Here is a 20,012-nt window from a genome sequence, read left to right on the forward strand (position 1 = left end):
ATTGCACGGAATTAATCTCCCTGCACTCCCTTGAGTCCCCCTAATCACACTCCTCGAGTTTGAAGTCGATCGGACAAACGGTTCTCAAGATAAAGCACTTTTTGTGTTGCCAGTAGGTGGCGCTGTGCCGAATTGCACAAAATTCGGCACTGTTCTATGTCAGGTTCCCAGCAGCACACTCTCCAAGTTTGAAGTCGATCAGATGAATGGCTATGGAGATAAAGCGCTTTTTGTGTTGCCAGTAGGTGGCGCTATGCCAAATTGCATGGAATTCAGCTCCCTGCACTCCCTTGAATCCCCCTAACTGGGGAATCGCACTGGTTGCATTTGCATTGCGTTGCGGCTGTGCTCCGGTTTTGCTACGTGCTCTGTGCTCTGCCGACACTAACCGGCTGCGTGCAGAGCACGTCACGGCTCCGCTCTGCCACAGCTAAGCCGTTTTCCCACATGCGCTTTGTACCGCAAAATGACCGGAACGTGGTCTAATGCCTGCATGTGGGAACGTCGTCGTACCGGTATAAGCGCGACCCCGTCATCGCCGACATTTCACCAGTTTCGAGCCAGTCAGAAGAGCGGTATGCTCTTAAGGGGACGCAAGTGGAAACGGGTCCAGTCATTTTCCGCGACAGCGGTCCTACAATCATGGGCGAGGTGTAGCCTACACACGTTGCTTAATGTTCCAGCGGGCATAATCTAATCATTCTAATCAAGCACATTAACACATTGAGTGCCAAGGACGTCTGTGGACGTCCTAAAAAAAAGTAACGAGGAGTGCCAAGGACGTCTGTGGACGTCCTAAAATCATAATTCATATTATTCCATAATTCTGCTGTTTAAGGTCGTACCCAGCCAGTGAGCATGAATCCCTTCAAGGGATCACACGGCGCCACCTTAAAACTCTATACGGGAGCTGCGCCACCCACCTCAGATCCTTTACTTTGTGCAGGAGAAAACGGAGAAAGCCGTGATCAGAGAGAGAGAGACACCGACGCATGCTGCAGCCAGAGCCACACAGATTGCTCTGTCCGCAGCCGACAGTTGGCTGCGATCCGAGCCCACAACTGAGCTCCTCCGCCTGTGTCTATCCGCCTGCACACAGCCCCTCCACACGACCACCCGCCAGAAAGGCAGCACCCGAAGCCGAACGGATAAACCTTCTCCCTCAGTCCCGCCTGCCATTTCCTTGTTGCGCTGAAATCCGCCCGGGGCAAAAACTGAGGCTGCGAAGACAGACTGTGTGCGTGTGGGGAGGAGCCCGCAGCTCCGGGGTGGAGAGGGGGGGGGGGGGTGGAGCACGCAGGCTGCACAGAACCACACCATGTCACTACATCAGAAAACACCAGCCAGAGTCAGTGAATGCGCTTGAAATTAGAGTGCAAAAAGTATTCATAAAAGTGACTTTATCTTGAAAAGTAAAAAAAGACAGCAGAAAACCCTTGAAAGTGCTCTTCTTTCAGAGGCTGTCATTTCATAATGGAACTGTCTAGAAACAAAATTTCTTCTTTGAAAGAAGTAGGAGTGTCCAATGTTTCATTAGAGTCCAACCCTGTTCATATAGCCCTAATAGAAAAAATTCTATAGCTGTTTTCAACTGAATGGAAGTGAATCTGGCACAGGCTCCAGACAATTTTACTGAAGCGCTGTGGCACTCAATGTGTTAAAGCAAACTGGCAAAATTATCTTGTGATAGCCTAGCTTGCTGAGTTCCGAAGGCAACCCCGGACACATCAAACGAAGCCAGTCTGTAAAAAGTGCTTCAACAGGTGAACGGATAAACATCGAACCAGCAACTATTTCTCTCAGACACGGATCCCAACTTCTTCAAAGTGCATCATCTAATCATTCGCGCACATCAAAGCAAACTACTTCCACATTTCGCTTCGTGCATTTGCTTTCTCTACATACATACAAGCGTTGAGCAGCTTGCAAGCCTCTGCCATTCTCGCTGTGTCTGTCCGTGGCTGCTGCTCTCGAGCAGAGAGGGGAGGGGGTAAATCGGCTGTGTTTATTACGCTGGCGGCTTGACGCTGCTCTTAAGTCAAACGAGTGTGATTTATTGTGTGACAACTGACAAGCGAACTTATTTCGAGTTTTGCCGACCCCCCAAATAAGCCCCCCCCTCCCCCCGCCCCCCAACATACAGGCAAATTCACTGATAGATTCCCACATGCGCGAGCCGAAGTGTGAAGGGAAATGTCCGATATTGACTTACAGGTAATTTTCCGGTACGCATGTGGGAAAACGGCTCTAGAGTGACGAGACCGACAAGTTCTCACGGTGAAATCGCGGGAGACAATTTGTATGTGGGATAAATACAACGACAAACAGGCAGAAAATCATTGTTCCCAACTGGAGAAGCAGAGGAGGGGTGGACTTGCTTGGTGTTGTCCTTGTAAAAAGGATGTGTCGTGTCATATATTATTTTGTGGTTTTCCACTTCAATGATGAACTTTTCCTCGTACATGTTTGTCCTATTTAATGCTGTAAACACCTCTGCCCTGTTGATTTCATGCCTGGCTCCGCCCAACTTGCTGCAGCTTTGCTCCATCATCCGTGAAAAATAGAAGCCTTGCGTATCTTTTTCGGAGAGCTCCGGATCGTCGGAGTTGGGACGGAGTAGACACGCAACGCAGCGGAGTAGGTGGGAGTTGACACAATGATTAGAGTGGAAACGTATCGGCTCCGAAGCCGTACCGCAGCGCAGACGGACCGAACACGGACCTAGTGGAATGTGGCCGTAAGCGCACTCCCCAAATATGAAGTTGATCGGACGAACGGTTCTTGAGATAAGCAGCATTTTTTATGTTGCCAGTAGGTGGCGCTATGCCGAATTGCACAAAAACAGGGCACTGCACTGCACAATAGGGCACACTCCCAAAGTCGATCCGACCAACGGTTCCCGATGGCATGCAGCAGATGATGCTCATCCATAAGCAGTGGTGGAAATGGCCAGGTTTTACTCTGGGAACCCTACTTACACAGGATGGGGGTTCCTGGAAGTGGTGTTGCCCTAGAGCAGAGGTTCTCAAATGTTTTTCAGACAAGGACTCCTTATAAGATAGAAAATATACCGGAGACCCCCTCATTCTGATTTGTGATTTCGGGCTCAGCTTGTTTCCACGCTAACGTGCTTGACATTTAAATTGATAGGTTTGTCAGATTAGAATGTAATCCATGAACCTTGTAGGAAAAAAATCACTCTATGAGTGAGAATAGCGGCACTCCAAAAAGTAAAATGCAAGACTTTTGCTCAGGTTTCCATTTTTATTTCAGGCTAGACTGACGTGTTTCGGCCATGGGCCTTCATCAGAGCATCATACAAAATGATGGTACCTGCCTCTTTTTATAATGCAGGTAAAATAATCATCCCCACCTGTGTAGGGGGAGGTACTTGCTTAAAGTTAATACAACATAGAAATATAGCAATACAATATAGAAAAAAGTACATGATACAACAGTGACTTCATAAAGAGTTGCATAGACACAGTAAATTTTTATAATAGTGACATTAGGCTATATTCTAAGAAAATCACGTTTGACAAGAATTCTGAAGTTTAGGGACACTTGGATCAACATCAAGGCATACAGACAACAAGGAATTGTACACAATACTATGATAAATCAAGGACAATCTGCTCAGACCCAGAGATTGAAAAAAAGAGGCTGGTACCATCATTTTGTATGATGCTCTGATGAAGGCCCATGGCCAAAACGCGTCAGTCTAGCCTGAAATAAAAATGGAAACCTGAGCAAAAGTGTTGCATTTAACTTTTTGGAGTGCCGCTATTCTCACCCACAGCCAAGCAGGCAATTGAGGAAGCGCACCTGTTCTACATCTCAACGTAATCCATGAACCATTTTAGATTTAAAGCATAACATATTTTCGTTGAACTATGAAGCTTTTGCACACACAAAAAGTCCCCCCCCCCCCCCCCGAAAACTTATCGCGGACCATGGACCCCTGAGGGTCCCCGGACCCCCATTTGAGAACCACTGCCCTAGAGGATATTATTTCTGAATGCATGACTCATTATAGCCTACCATTATAGCCACATAAAAATCTCTCAGAAATCTCACTTAACTAAGACCCATGAGCTCTACTGATTATTTCCCCTTGATTTTATTCATAGCAGACTTGAATATTAATGCTGCTTATTCAGCTTACAAATACATGTTCTCCTACCATTCTCTCTCATGTTGACTTAACCCCCCCCCCTCTCAACTTAGGAGTCCATGTTGACTTAATTAACAACCCTGTGTTGACTGTTCATACCTCCCTAACGATCAGTTGGAGCTTGAAGGGAGCGCAGAACTGAAGACACATATTCAAATATCAAACGTGTTTCGCGTCCGAATCGCACGAAAACAGGGCACCGCCCTCCGTCGGGTCGCCTTCAGCGCACCCCCCGAGTTTCAAGTCGATCCGACCAACGGTTCTCGAGATCCGCGAAGGACAGACAGAGAGAGAGAGAGAGAGACAGAGAGAGAGACAGACGCTTCCGCAATTATAGTATCGATAGATGTGGTAAACTTTGCAGACCTGGTATTCTAAAGTTGATTAAAGCAAATGCCCAAATAGTGTTACATCCCGGGGGGGTTTCTCTCTAGCCACAATAGATGGCGCCCTCTCTCGCCTAAAGAGGAGCGCCATCTTACAATGGAGTCATACGCCAAAGTACTTGCCATGCATGCCACTTGCTAAATAAAGTCTCTTGTTAAACTTTACCGACCGGTCTCTCATGATTGAAATAGTGTTATGTCCCAAGAGTAAGTCAATCTAAATCTTTCCTGTCCATTATTCTTCCAGCTCTGCCTCAGCACTGGGATGACATGCCAGACAACGAGCTGTGTAAGGTCGTCAACATCCAGGATGGAACTGCAGAGTACACTGAAGTCCTGGATCTGTTCCAGGCCACATGCAATCTAACAGTTATTAAGGTAGTCTACATGTAACGTGCCCCGTAGTTAATGCGTAATGTTTTAGTTATCGCATTATATTGAATGTTTCTTGGGAGCATCATCAAAGCAACACTTGCTAAGATTATTGAATTGATCACAGATTCACTTTAATAAGACACGTTTTGACACAAGTTAATTGAATTCAATTTATGTGAAGTGCATGTTGTACACAAGTGTTGCAGGAAGCAGTGGCGCCGGAATGAGTTTGCAATAAGGGGGACAATTTTTTTTTATTTTTTTTTATGTTTTTTTTATGTTTTCTTTCGGCGCCCATAAGGGCGCCGACGAAAAATTGACGTTTTTATGGACGTTTGGATGATTTTTAGCCATATTTAGATGAATATCTCATTTTAAATTAACATTAGGATTATACTGTAGTGATGTAATTATTCAGTATTTTTCCTTTTCTCACTCACTTGGTGACCTGCTCTCTCCCTTTAGGTCATTTTATAATTACACTACAACAGACAGCAACACAGGCAGAAACACTGAACTTATTATTATTATTATTATTATCACTTCGAAACACACTGCAAAACTTGTCATCTCAACACAAAAATAAAATAACAATAACCGTATACGATTATAGCAGCAGCCAATGACAGTGAGTGCAGTACAGAGTCCAGGTCTGTCTGTCTCTCAGGTGTAATAATCCCACAATGATCACGGCTTTAACAAGTGTCACAGGCTGTGTAAACAGTGTAAAGTGGGCTCTCTGTAACTTGATCCCTGGGTCTGTCCGTCTCAGGTGTAATAATCCCACAGCGATCACAGCTTTAACAAGCATCACAGGCTGTGTAAACAGTGTAAAGTGGGCTCTAAGCGTCAGGGGCAGTTGTCCCCTCAGATTAAAAAAAAAAAAAAAAAAAAAAAATTTTTAGGGGGACCAAATTTTAAGGGGGACAAAATGTCCCCATGTCCCCCTTGTTCCGGCGCCAGTGGCAGGAAAAGAGGTCAAACTTTTGATATGAGCTGCCATTTTTAAATATTCTTGTTATATGCATTATGCGTAATCCTATGCCTGCCAGGCGAATGCCGGAGGGATCATGTTTTAGTTTGTGTGTGTGTGTGTGTGTGTGTGTGTGTGTGTGTGTGTGTGTGTGTGTCTGTCTGTCTGTCTGTGTGTTCCTCCTGTTGCTCAGAAACTATAAGAGCTACAGCTATCACCTCGGTAGGTACGTTCATAGAGTCCTATGGGCTAAAAAACAATTTACCTGATGGTGGCGCTATAACAACCCTCTTTACGTTTTGGTTCATAACTTTTGAACCCTACCGTCTACAATCAAAATTAAAATAATTTCTCCCCTCCCCTGGATTCCTTGGGTCCTTACGGATCTACTGATATAGGCTCCATCTATTTCTGTCTAACTAGATTTTGCCATTTTGGCTAAAACTGTTTTTTCGCTACTCCTCCTACAATTTCTGCCAAATCTTCACCAAACCATGACACACACTATGTCTGGACTGTCATGCACAAAACCTCTTTCACGGTTTTTGAAAGTCTGCACCGTTGCGATATAATCGACTTCCAAAATGTTGTGGGTGCAGCCTATTTCAGAAAAATCACCATAACTCAAGAACGCATTGTCCCATGCAAACCAAACTTGGTACAGGTGTACAGGTATGTACTCGGAGCTAGTCCAGTTTTGTGGGTGTCATTTCGCTTATAGGGGTGCTATAGGAATATTTCAAAATTGAAAAGGCCATAACTTGGGTCAAGCCACATTTATCCGTGGAGGGCCCAGCCCTTCCGCATTTTGGGTGCTCAAACTGGTTAATGCAGTGGTCAAGGACAGGTGTAGACAATCAACAAAATTGTAATGATCCCCATCGTCACATTAGTTCAGAAATCTCCATTTCATTTGACACTGCTGATAGCGATAGCAAAACGTATCTGATTTTGATATTGCTGCTGCTAGCAGCTCTAGCTCATCTAGGAGAGAATTGCCAAACTGAGCATCCCTGGTAGCATCTCAAGCTGTTTAGTATGAAAGACAGGACAGACAGACAAACACAGGGACAGCTTAGGTAACTGGTAACATGCTGGATGTGTGAAATGTAATTATTAAGGTAAATAATCATAATAGCTTACAGTATACAAGATTTTTACAGTATGCTACTTACTTTTACTCGAGTACTTTTAAATAGGCTACTTTTTTCACTCTTGAAATTAATTTCCTGGACTAGTAATTTTACTTCTGTGTACTTGAGTAGGATTTGTCAGTAGATAAGGTAAGGTATATTTTTTATTGTCCCACAGGGAAACTTGTCTTGGGCTCCAAGCCATTGCATTACAAAAACACATTAATCAACAACATCACAATGAACATGCACACCAGTACAGAGATCATACACATTACACAGTAGGGCTGTCAATCTGACTCTATAATCAAATTCGATTTTCATCTGCTTTATTATTTTAATAATCGATGATTTTTAATTAATTTTTAATTCTTTTTTTAATTTTTTATTAAACTGATATATTCCTTCCCCCCCATGCAGTCCGGGTGAAATGTTATGTCTCTTCTGATTCTAAACATAGTTGAATCACTTGGTTTGACCAAGTAAAACGATTTTTATACAAATGTTACTAAAAATGAATGGCGGATGAAATCCCTTGGTTTGTGTGCTGAATGCAGAAGAGGGTGTGACTTTGCTGCTGCTATGCGATATGATGATGCAGGCTATAAAAAAGAACGGGACATAATGTTTGTAATTAAATCCCTACACACGGAACTTTTAAACTGGTTATGAAATACTAAATGAGACCTCAGCGAGGGGATTGGATATTTCCTTATATGCCTGCGCAACCCTCAGGACTGGAGTGAGCTGTACGTGCAGCAGAGGAGAGCAGCCGGGCAGTGAAGCCTTTTCCCTGGCCAGTCGCTAGGAAATCACGCCTGCCTGCGGCCTAGTCCGGTCGGTCTTTTTGCTCTCTCAAACAAATGAAGCTTAAGTGAAAATTCTTTAAGAGAGACTGTATTATCATCATTCACTCTCTTTTTATGTATTCACTCTCCTAGGAGAAACCCTCTAGTTGTCATACTCACTTCTTAATCACCCCGCAGTTTCCCGTTTCTAGGAGAATCCCTTTAGTTGTCACGGGCACTCATTCAGCTCTTCAGTCATTCACTTCTTTCCCGCTTAAGAGAAACCCTCTAATTGTCACGCCCACTCATTCATAAAACTCTGTCAAGTCAAGTCAAGTCAAGTTTATTTGTATAGCACATTTCATACACAGAGGCAATTCAAAGTGCTTCACATAAAATGGTTGACAGGAAAAGAAAAGAAAAGAAGAGAGTAAAATGGACATTTAAAAGCATCACAACAAAACTTTAAAAAAAGAGTATAAAAAGTGCATTAAGCAACTTCATTAAGCACACAGGAAAATAAACGAAAAGAAGAAATAAAATGGACATTTAAAAGCATCACAACAAAACTTAAAAAAAAATAGTATAAAAAGTGCAATAAGCAACAGGCGCGGCAGTTGCAGAAAGAGCTAAAACTTATAGAGGACTTATTGGGTTTGCATAGTAGCTGTCAGCAGTTAAAAGCGATGGTAAACATAAAAGTCTTTAGTCTATTTTTAAAAGTAAGTAAGGTTGGGGCAGATCTGAGGTCTTCAGGCAATTTGTTCCAGCTAGCAGAGGCATAGTGGGTAAATGCAGCCTTCCCGTGATTTGATTTGATCCTAGGGACAGTTAATAAGCTGGACCCTGTTGACCTAAGAGTTCTAGACGGTTCGTAGCATGGGTGCAATTCAGCTATGTATTTTGGGCCTAGGCCATTAAGTGATTTATAGACTAATAACAGTATTTTAAAATCTATTCTCTGACACACTGGCAACCAGTGTAAGGACTTAAGAACTGGAGTGATATGATCAGCTTTCTTAGTCTTCGTTAGAACTCTAGCAGCAGCATTCTGAATGAGTTGAAGTTGCCTAAGTTCTTTTTTGGAGAGACCAGAAAAAAGGCTATTGCAGTAGTCTAACCTACTATAAATGAAGGCGTGAATTAGTTTTTCTAGATCCTGTCTGGACATGTATCCCCTAATTCTTGCTATATTTTTAAGATGATAAAAAGCAGATTTTCTAATTGACTTGTGTGGGAGTTAAAGTTGAGATCGGAATCAATAATAACTCCAAGATTTTTGACTTGATCCTTAGGCTTCAGGGATAGAGACTCAAGGCGTACAGTGATTTTAAGCCTTTGTTCTTTGGGGCCAAACACGATCACCTCAGTTTTGTCTTTGTTTAGCTGTAGGAAATTCTGGCACATCCAGTTATTTATTTGATCAATGCACTGGCACAATGATTATATGGGGGCATAGTCAGCTGAGGAAAGAGTTATATACAACTGAGTGTCGTCTGCATAGTTATGATAGGCTACTTTGTTTTTTTGCATAATTAGGCCTAGAGGGAGCATATAAAGGTTGAAGAGAACGGGCCCCATAATGGATCCTTGAGGCACCCCACAGGTCATCCTAGTTAGGTCAGATGTGTAATTGCCAATGGAGACGAAGTACTTCCTGTCTTGAAGATAGGACTTGAACCACTGGAGGACTGTACCCGATAGCCCAACCCAGTTTTCCAGTCTGTCCAATAAAATTGAGTGGTCAACAGTGTCAAATGCAGCGCTAAGATCCAGTAGCACTAGAATCGAATTTTTGCCTGAGTCTGTGTTCATTCTGATGTCATTTATGACTTTAGTAAGCGCGGTTTCAGTGCTGTGATGGGGGCGAAAGCCTGATTGGAGTTTATCTAGGACATCATTTGAGGTTAGGAATCTATTGAGTTGTAGGTAAACAACCTTTTCAATTATTTTGGCTATAAAGGGGAGATTAGATATTGGTCTGTAGTTACTGATTACCGATGCATCAAGGCTACGCTTTTTTAGTAGGGGTTTAAGTCAAGTCAAGTCAAGTTTATTTATATAGCCCTAATTCACAAGCATGTCTCAGAGGGCTTCACAGAAAGTATGTCTAGCTGATTCTAGCTGACACAACAGTAACAAGAATATACAGAATAAAGATAACATTTGAACAATTGATAATATAGAAAATATAGAAATGAAGAGAGAGCAGAGGAGAGAGCAGGAGAAGGGGGAAGAGCAGGGGGAATGTGAGAGAGTCATGGGCTTGGGGAGGGAATGGGAGATGTTGGAGGGTATAGGAGGTGGGGAAGGAGCAAGAGGAGAGAGCAGGAGAGGGGAAGGGGAAGGGAAACTGCAGTTTTCAGGGACTCAGGAAAAGTGCCGGTCACAAGGGATCTATTAACTATTTGCAATAGGTCCGACGACAGACAGTTATAAACGCTTTTAAAAAAGCTTGTTGGAAGGGTATCGAGACAGCACGAAGATGATTTAAGGCCTTGCACAGTTTCCTCTAAGATGTCGTGGTCGATAACGCTGAACTGGGACAAATTTATAGAACTAGGGATCTGCGGGTAGGATGATGTCACAGCATTTCTTGGTGTGGAGCCACTAATAGCCTGCCTGATATTAATAATTTTATCCGTTAAAAAAGGCAGCAAACTCATTACATTTGACAGTAGAGAGGAATTCAGGTGCTACACAGAGAGGCGGATTAGTCAGTCTATCAACTGTGGCAAATAGAGTGCGTGCATTGTTCACATTTTTGTTAATTATCTCGGAAACGAACGATTGTCTCGACCTTTTCAGTTCGAGGTTGTAGGAGTGAAGGCTTTCTTTGTAAATATCATAGTGAATGTGAAGATTAGTTTTCCGCCATTTACGCTCAGCTTTCCTGCAATCTTTCTTTTTGCATCTAACGGATGCAGAATTTCGCCAGGGTGCTTTAATTTTGCCAGACAGCAATTTTAATCTAACAGGCGCCACACTATCAATAGTATTCAGAATTGTTGAATTGAAGTTATCAAGAATCTCATTGACAGAAGCTGATGTGGGAGGAGATAAAGAAAATGTCTCCATAAACAGCGCGCTGGTGCCTGCATTAATGTCTCGTCTTTTAACGGTTTGTGACCTATTAATGATCTCAGGGGAGATTTCCATTTCAAAAAAGATGCAAAGATGGTCAGACAACGCAACATCAATGGTCGACACAGAAGAGGACTTGAAGCCCCTAGTAATAACTAAATCCAGGGTATGGCCTCGGTTGTGAGTAGGCCCTGAAACATGTTGAGACAGATCAAAAGTATCAAGTAAGATATTCAGTTCTTTGGCAAAATTATCCGTCGGGTTATCAATATGAATATTGAAATCCCCAGCAATAGATATACAGTCATGTTCAATGAAAATTAAGGAGAGAAGATCAGCAAATTCAACGAGAAAGCTGGCTGAGTATTTTGGTGGTCTATAGATATTCAGCAGTAACACAGTGGTTGAGCATTTCAGAATAGCAGCAAGGTATTCAAACAATGGAAAGTCTCCAAATGTTACCTGCTTACATTGAAACATATCAGAAAAGACAATCGCTACTCCCCCCCCTGGCTGCACTACCCCTGCTGATCATGACGTCATAATCAAGCTGACGTTATGATAGAGTCTAATCGACAAAAATAAATTATATCTTATGTGCCTACAGGCTCATGTATCTTATCATCTAATAAATCATCTGTCATTCTAGAAATGTGTCTCTCTGGTTGAATTGAAAACGACCGTATTATTGGCTGATCAAGGAGATCGAATTTTATTCCACCAGAGGAATAAGGCAGCAAGAAAAAGACTGTGGAAATGAGGAGAGTTTGGGAAGGTATGCTCCAGTTAGTCTCAGTAGTCAGACCCACTCGAGACATCTCATCTCAGCCGAGAACTGCCGAGTTGAGGTGAACGCGTACGAACACGTGTGAAGGGAGAGGGGAGAGAAGCATCGTTAAAGAGCATGGAGCAGGGTAATTCCTTTACTAAATGTATACTTAACCTTGTCCCTAGGTCCATTTGAAAAGTTAATGCAGGATTAAAAACAAAAAAAAAATGTTTTTGAAAAAAAATATGGAGAAAAACACCTTCCTTCCTACGTCACAGTGGGGAGTGGTTCCCGCGTGCGTGTCTCCCTCTCCCCTCCCCCTGTAGGTAGCGTTCGTCAATTCCATGGTCAAATCAGTCGCTGTCATGCTAGTCAAAGTCAATCAGTCAGCCAGTTAGTCGGTCGGTCAGTTGGTAGGTTAATCACTAGTTAGTTTTTAGTATAGTTAGTCAGTCATTTAGTCAGTAGCTGCCTGTAATAAGTCGTTGTCAGCAGGCCCGTAGCCAGGGTTTGAGAAATACCGAGGTCATTTTAGTGCGGCGTGGGGGGCCCAGGGGGGGCTATGACCCCCCGGATAGAAAATTTTGTCCATTTTAAAGTAAAATGCTTCAATCTGGTGCACTTTGAGAGCAAAATGAAGAGGCTAGATCTATAAAGGACTACATACATCATGTTAGATTAATATCCACTTTACTGTGCTGTTGCCTTAATAAAGAAACAAAAAACATCGCATGGATGCATAACTGGGACGTATCCTCAGTGATGTACCCTGGGGTCATAGGATGTTTCGGGTCTCGCAACATCATACACCCTCGCCCAGGTGACCCAGCCGGGGCTGGCCAAGCCCCAACTTACGTTCCAGTATAGCTACCCATGGTCAGCCCTATAGGGAGGGTCGAAGGTGGTCATGCGGTCAGGGCCACTCAATCCGCTGCTCCGGAACTACTCTGCCGGGACCGGGGGAGGGGGAGGGCTCTGGTACGTAGAGGGACCGGGCTCTGTGGGTTGCCACCCGGCCGGGTTCCTCCCTCGTCTCACCAGGTCTACGACCTGTGCGCTGCACCAGACTCCCCCGCTCCAAACATCTCATTCCGAGGTGATGGTATCTTAGCGGACACCATGCAGTACCAGTACTTGGTGGCACTGCAGTCTCCACTTGCGGCTTGAATGGCCCTCCTAAAAGGCCTCTCGTGGGTTTTTGGGCTTCTTCCTCACGGAAGACGCAGGCTGGGGAGCTAACCCATACTGCTACCCGGGTGCCGTCCCTGTTCCGGCTGTCAACTGACTCTCCAGTAGTCACCAGTCTTTCCTGGTTGTCACGTAGTCTATTCCTATGAGTCACTGGCTAGGCCAGGCTAACTAATAAAGAAACAAAAAACATCGCATGGATGCATAACTGGGACGTATCCTCAGTGATGTACCCTGGGGTCATAGGATGTTTCGGGTCTCGCAACATCATACACCCTCGCCCAGGTGACCCAGCCGGGGCTGGCCAAGCCCCAACTTACGTCCCAGTAGCTACCCACGGTCAGCCCTATAGGGAGGGTCAAATGATACAAAAAATAAATGTCTCCCCATATGATATAATTTATATTCTGCATACAGGTCACATGGCAGAATACTGCTCAATTAAATACAATGGCCCATCTACACAAACATCACTTACAGGGGAGTTACTTACCCATTCACTTCAATAGAACTGTCCCCAAAGTCTAGCCCCAATCTAGCCTCAATGCAAAATCTGAATGTGAGTTATCTCTCTTCCTTCTATAGCACACAGAGAGGAAGCAAATTGTTGCATTTCCGATCAACTGTCGCATTAAAACATCAATGACAGATTAATAGATCTGGGGACCGGGGCCATTTTTTTTTTTTTGTGTGTGGAAAATACCGAGGTCATGACCTCGGTGTCCTCAATGGTAGCTACGGTCCTGGTTGTCAGTGAGTTTTGAGTCGGCGTGTCACCAGGTTGCTGCAGGAAGATAACAAGCTCAGCTCCACTCAGCTGCTGCTACTACTGTGCCTGTCTGCGTGACACGCTCTCTTTCTATCTCTCTCTCGCTCTCCCTGCGTCTCTCTCTCACTCGGTGTGTGTGTGTGTGTGTGTGTGTGTGTGTGTGTGTGTGTGCTGTGTGTGTGTGTGTGTGTGTGTGTGTGTGTGTGTGTGTGTGTGTGTGTGTGTGTGTGTGAGTGTACCTGTCTGCGCTGTGACACGCTCTCTTTCTATCTCTCTCTTTCTCGTCTCTCTCCGCCAGTGGCGTCAGTTCAGTAAAGGCCAAGGTATGGCAAGGTCCGCGTTGGGAGGGTTTAGGGGGGGTGTCCCCCCGCCTGCTTGAAGATTTTTTGTGAAATCAGTTGTGCAATAGTCAATTTTCATGAGTTGTTTCTGTGCAATTAATTTATATGACATAATGTCAACCTTATAAGGTTAACTAAGGAGACAACTACAGTATTAAACATTTTCTTTATTCCAGTCACTGTAAAACTAACATAAGTGCATTTTATGAATGCTGAACAAATCTGCACTGCAGGGATGCAGACCCATGGACAGTGAAAAAGGGGACAGCAGGGCACTGCAGGGCAGACATAAAACCACTCAAAAACATTCACTTTGAGTGTCCTATTTTGGAATGAAAAAGGGGTCCGTCACCTAAAGGTGACTAGTTTGCATTCCTAGCTGTGTTAAATACTTAGCTGGCTTACTTCACAATCGCGGGTGACATTAAGTCTGGTTTTTCACTAAAATAATATATACAACATGTTTGTATTGACACGGCATGACATGCACTTGTTCATGAATATGTTACATTTGAATAAACAGTGGTATGGCATTTATACAGTGTGTAGTGGAGAGAACAATGGACTAGGTGCTAGTTAGGGGTTTGTCACCAAGTTCACGCCGGTGTGTCGGCCAGGACACCACTTAAAGCCTCCAGGTATGAGGAATAAAAAGCTGAGAGAGGATGATGTTTCTGTCTTTCTTTACTGGCACTGTGCAGCAACACATACAGGTTGTGAGTTTGGGATAGTTGTGAACAGTTGTGGATAGTTGTGGTTTTTCTATAAAGAAAGAATAACAAAAATACAATGAGTGATCAAACATAAATAAATCCCATTAATATCCCCATCTGCATAAATATACTATTACTGATCTATAACATTAATTCTAACAGGATGAAATCAAATGGCTACAATTATACTCCCCTTACTATTACAGAGCCAGAAATGAATGCCATTCACTTATTAACAGGTTTCCACAAACATATTAGCTACTGGTAATTTATAACTCACGTTTTACTAGCGAGGCTTTTATTGTGAAAATCCACACTTCCTGTTGCAGTTAACTATCTTAGCTTAACCTCGATATAAACGCAGGCATATAATAATCACTTCGGGAGGCTTGCTTCATCATAAAACATCATTCCACACAATACCAACAACAGGTAATGAATAATATAACATAAGAACATGTTCAGGACTCGACATGACATTTAACCGACGTGCTGCGTCGGGGGCTGTCAGGTGAGGACAGGAGGATCATTAATTAGTGTACATCAACTGGCTATTATTAGCGCATTTGGGAGCGATTTTTTTTGGGGGGCCAGAAGCCAAGGTATGGCGCCTGCCATATCTTGCCATACTGAATTGACGCTCTTGCTCTCCGCCGGTCGTGCTCAGCCAGTCTCCTCTCTCTCACTCGGTGTGTGTGTGTGTGTGTGTGTGTGTGTGTATCGCATTACAGTCTGCACCTCGGCCCGCCTCCGCTCGCCCCTTGCTTGCAGGCTCCCTCTCACCACACAACTCTATCTCTCTCCACGGTCCGTTGTTTCGTGGTCTAGCTCTGGGCTGTTCCTGCTCTCTTTTAGACGGCTAGCAGGCTCAAAAGCCCATCATATGCATCTGCATAAACATTTACTACCTCCTCTTCCTCCTGAAAACCGGCATTAGCATCCATAGTGTGTGACTGACAGCCCTGACCTAAGTGACGACAGACAGAGGGACAGACGGGCATGCCTGGCGACTCCCCTTTCTTACGTCACAGCTTTAGGGTCCAAGATTTCAAAATAAAAGCACAAAAAGTAAAATGACCCCAGAAGTCACTGTAGTGTATATGTAAGTGGCTTAATGTGAAAATCCAGTTCCTCCATAATTCACCTACACATTGACTGATTGGGGTCTCTAACCTGCACCATGCTCTTTAATGCACTGCAGATCCAGACTCAGAAAATGTAAATAATTCATCACATGTGAAAAAAGGATTTGTTTTCACATGCTGGTTGGCCAAGGTGAGAGCGAGACCGATGAGATTTGCCCCCCCCCCAAATATATTCCTTCCAAAAATAATAATAATCGAGTTGTATTAATATTTATGCAAATCAAATAATATTCGAATACAGAAATTCGTTTCAACAGCTCTATTACACACTCATTCAAAATGTGCTTCACATTTACAGTACAGTAGCCTACTCTGTCCACCTCTGGCAGCCAGCCAACAGAGGGCGATCGAGATGTTTTGGCTTCACTTTTGAGGAGCTGTCATGACGTCCATATTTTATACTGTCTATATACAGTAGGCTACTATAGTTTTAAGCAGCAGAGCTCCTTCCTTGACATGACATCACAGTATCTTGCCATGACTGCCAAATGTGGTATATCATTCATTCACATCCACGCTCTCATCATGTGTGATGCTAAATACTACCATGGCTTCATTCAAACCAGCTTTCTGCCATTTCTTTGATGTGTTGTTGAACACTTCTGGCTGGTGTTTTCCACTCAACGTTTGGCAAACAACATTTTCAAGACATAAAGTAGGCTACACACAACATGATCCTGTTGAAACACAAAACCCCACACTTCTATCCACGATGGCTGGAAGGCCCAATACTTTGCTTTTTTGATATTGCCTGTAAACCTCGGCAGCATTTTGTCCCATCTTCATTCTGCCCATTGAAGGCAACGAGTAGAAGGCTTGGGCGATATCCAAATTTAAATATTGTGATATACTCCCAACCAAATATCGCCACCAGAACACAACATAATTCCAAAACACATGGCCGAGCTGATTAACGTGCCTTTATACTGGGGGAGTGAGTTTAACCAACCTACTCGCTACCACTCTGGATTCACGAGGAATCGGCGCTGATTCACTTCGGTTACACTAGCATGAGATGGTTGGTACCAATCGATACCTGCCATGTCTTCTAGTTTCATTTGATACCAGAAACTTCACTGTGGCTTTAAAACTGAGGCCTGTACATCCTCTGAGTACAGGTGGATATAGTAAATTAATGTACAGGCTCCATTTTTGGAAATACAAGCCAAGTAAACCATACCTTATAATTATAATATGGTCAAGCAGCTCATGGGGGATACAGGTGGGGTGGGAATGTTTGGGAAATACTCAAAAACATTGTACTGTATGTAGTCATCTATTGCTGTATTGTACTATCCTGCAATACAATTTGTTTATGTATATGTATATATGTATATATGTATATATACAGTATATGTAAGGGATAATGTATAGTGAGCCGGTGATTACTGGGGAAATAATGACCGACAGGTGAATGATTGAGCCCGACGCGCAGCGGAGGGCTTAATGATTCACCTGAAGGTTATTATTTCCCCAGTAATCACCAGCTCACTAGAAATTATCCCGCTTAGAACACGGCCTACAACTAAATCATTCAATAATCTGACAAAAATAATTATTCAAATAGATTTTTTAATAGCGTTTTCAACGACAAAGCGGTTTCATTCGTAATTGGCACACAAGACACCACAGCTGCAACTGGTTGGCCTAATTAGTAGTGGTGTGCCTAATCATTGTCGTGAGTGTTGACACAGCTGGATTAATCAGTATAACCAGCAGCAGAGCAGCGGTCGGTTGTCGAGAAATAATGACCGGTGAATCTTGTTGATTGACCAATCAGAATCGAGTATTCAAGAGAGCCGTGTTCTAAGTAAGGGATAATGTATATTGAGGCGGTGATTACGGGGGAAATAATGACCGACAGGTGGATTGAGCCCGACGCGCCAGCGGAGGGCTTAATCGTTCACCTGAAGGTCATTATTTCCCAGTAATCACCGCCTCAATATACATTATCCCGCTTAGAACACGGCCTACAACTAAATCATTCAATAATCTGACAAAAATAATTATTCAAATAGATTTTTTAATAGCGTTTTCAACGACAAAGCTGTTTCACTCGTAATTGGCACACAAGACACCACAGCTGCAACTGGTTGGCCTAATTAGTAGTGTCTGCAGACAAAATGCTCTTATCAACTGATTAATCCAGGTGTGGCAGAGCAGCGGTCGGTTGTCGAGAAATAATGACCGGTGAATATTGTTGATTGACCAATCAGAATCGAGTATTCAAGAGAGCCGTGTTCTAAATATATATATATATATATATATATATATATATATATATATATACACAGTATATAATGCAACAGAATGACAAAAATAAACACATATATTCCCCACTAAGATTGAGAGGATCCAGAATCCCCCCTTGTGGAAGAGCTTTCAGATCAAGAAGCAGGAGATAAAGCAGAGAAACGGTCACCTGAACAATGAGAAGCGTCTCTTCCACGGCACCTGCTACACCACTGTAGCCGTGATGAATGAACGTGGCTTCAACAGGAGTTATGCTGGGAAGAATGGTGAGAAGTATACCTTTAACATTAATGCTTAAACTGAGACCACCTTAATCTCACTTTAAAACCTTAAATTATTATTTTTAATTCTCATGCAAGCATTTAGAATAGATGAGTACAGTAGATCGATCACTTACATAATTTAATAACACAGGTGCTGTGTTTTGGTCATTTACGAATGCAATAGGTCTTATTTTTTCCCGATAATCTTTATGCCTTTCTCCATTCATATACCAGATCAATTTAATAACTCTGCTAATATCCCATTTTCAGCTGCGCTCTATGGTGACGGCACATACTTCGCTGTCGAAGCAGATTACTCTACCGCCGACACGTACTCGAAGCCAGATCCCCAAGGGCAGAAGTTCATGTACCTCTGTCGTGTCCTGACGGGGGATTTCACACTGGGAAAGAAAGGCATGGTCGCGCCACCGGATAAGAGCTCCAACACCATGCAGCAGTACGACAGCGTCGTGGAGAGCGAGGCCAATCCCTCCATGTTCATCATCTTCCACGACTCTCAGGCGTACCCAGAGTATTTGATTACATTCATGAACTAGAGCATGCAGAGTGTTGACAGAAATAAGAAGATGCCTTAACTTTTTTTCTTTTTTTTTGTCCTACAATGATAATGATCAGGTGATTTTTAAATCGTTCTTCATATAGACAGTTTTCACAGAATTGTCAGTCCTGCTCTGCTGTGATGTTTTCGGAGATGTGCTGTACTAGCAAACACTGCAACAGGAAGTGAGCTAGGGTTCCATTTAGAATGTTTACTGTATGTTGAAAAAGAAGAAGAGCTGGCGTTCTCTGTCGTATGTGTGTCTGTTTGATTTGATTTGATTTGATTTTATTAGACGTCAATCATGGAAAAAAACAAGTTACAACAAGTTTATCAGAGCGTCAGGGATACAGACACATGAAAGTCTTTCGACTTATTTCCACTGTGGTCCCTGGACTGGGACAAACAACATAGTAACAAATACATACAATACACCAATTAACACCAATAAATAAAGTAAATAAAACATCCTAAGCTACACTACCTACAGCATAAACACACCAAGAGTTAATACTAAAGGTGCTCTTGGTAAGGGAACAAATGAATAATATAGTGCCAGAGGTAGGAAAGAAGTGTGGTTGCCTACGCGTTTCGGCTCTATGGCCTTCGTCAGGGCAAAAGTTGTGTGCTCAGGTGTGCACGGAATTTGTAGTAGTTTATGCTTCCGGTTGGGAAAATAAGTGTTTCCGGAATACGTAAAAAAAAAAATCCAATTCCAAAATAAAAGTATGGAAAAAGATTGCGTGAAAAAAAAATATATATATTTTTTGGTAATGGAACAGTGTTTATAAAAATGGTCTATATGGATATATATATATATATTTTTTTTTTATTGTTTACTGTATGTTGTTGAATTGAAACGATCTGCACTTCATACACATTTTGACATTTTAGTTGCTTAGCTCTTATCAGAGCAATTTACAATGAGTGCAACAATAGAATAACATTCAGTTCCTAGTTGACAACATTCAAAGCAACCAATGAATATAAAGGTATTTTCAGACCAGATGTGAATAATCTGTGTGAATAAATCACATCTCAAAGTTGTAAAAAAAACAAAAAAAACATGGAGTGCGGGTTGGTGTCACTCTTGGTGTGA

The 20,012-nt window shown here is 42.9% G+C and overlaps 1 protein-coding gene across 1 annotated transcript in view; it reads left to right on the top strand.

Annotated features, from left to right (window-relative positions):
- The window catches only part of LOC310791468 (protein mono-ADP-ribosyltransferase PARP14-like), a gene marked incomplete at its 5' end in the record, with an annotated part of 82,125 nt that extends 63,196 nt beyond the window's left edge, over positions 1-18,929 (top strand). The window contains 3 exons of the mRNA XM_083653155.1: positions 4,808-4,938; positions 18,183-18,357; positions 18,625-18,929. Of these exons, the coding sequence (XP_083509281.1) occupies positions 4,808-4,938; positions 18,183-18,357; positions 18,625-18,911 (593 nt within the window). The 3' untranslated portion in view covers positions 18,912-18,929. The remainder of the gene's footprint in view (positions 1-4,807; positions 4,939-18,182; positions 18,358-18,624) is intronic.
- Positions 18,930-20,012: the final 1,083 nt, after the last annotated feature.

This window comes from Poromitra crassiceps (genome assembly GCF_964638095.1).
Source record: "Poromitra crassiceps genome assembly, chromosome: 16".
In the NCBI taxonomy this organism is placed as follows: domain Eukaryota; kingdom Metazoa; phylum Chordata; class Actinopteri; order Beryciformes; family Melamphaidae; genus Poromitra; species Poromitra crassiceps.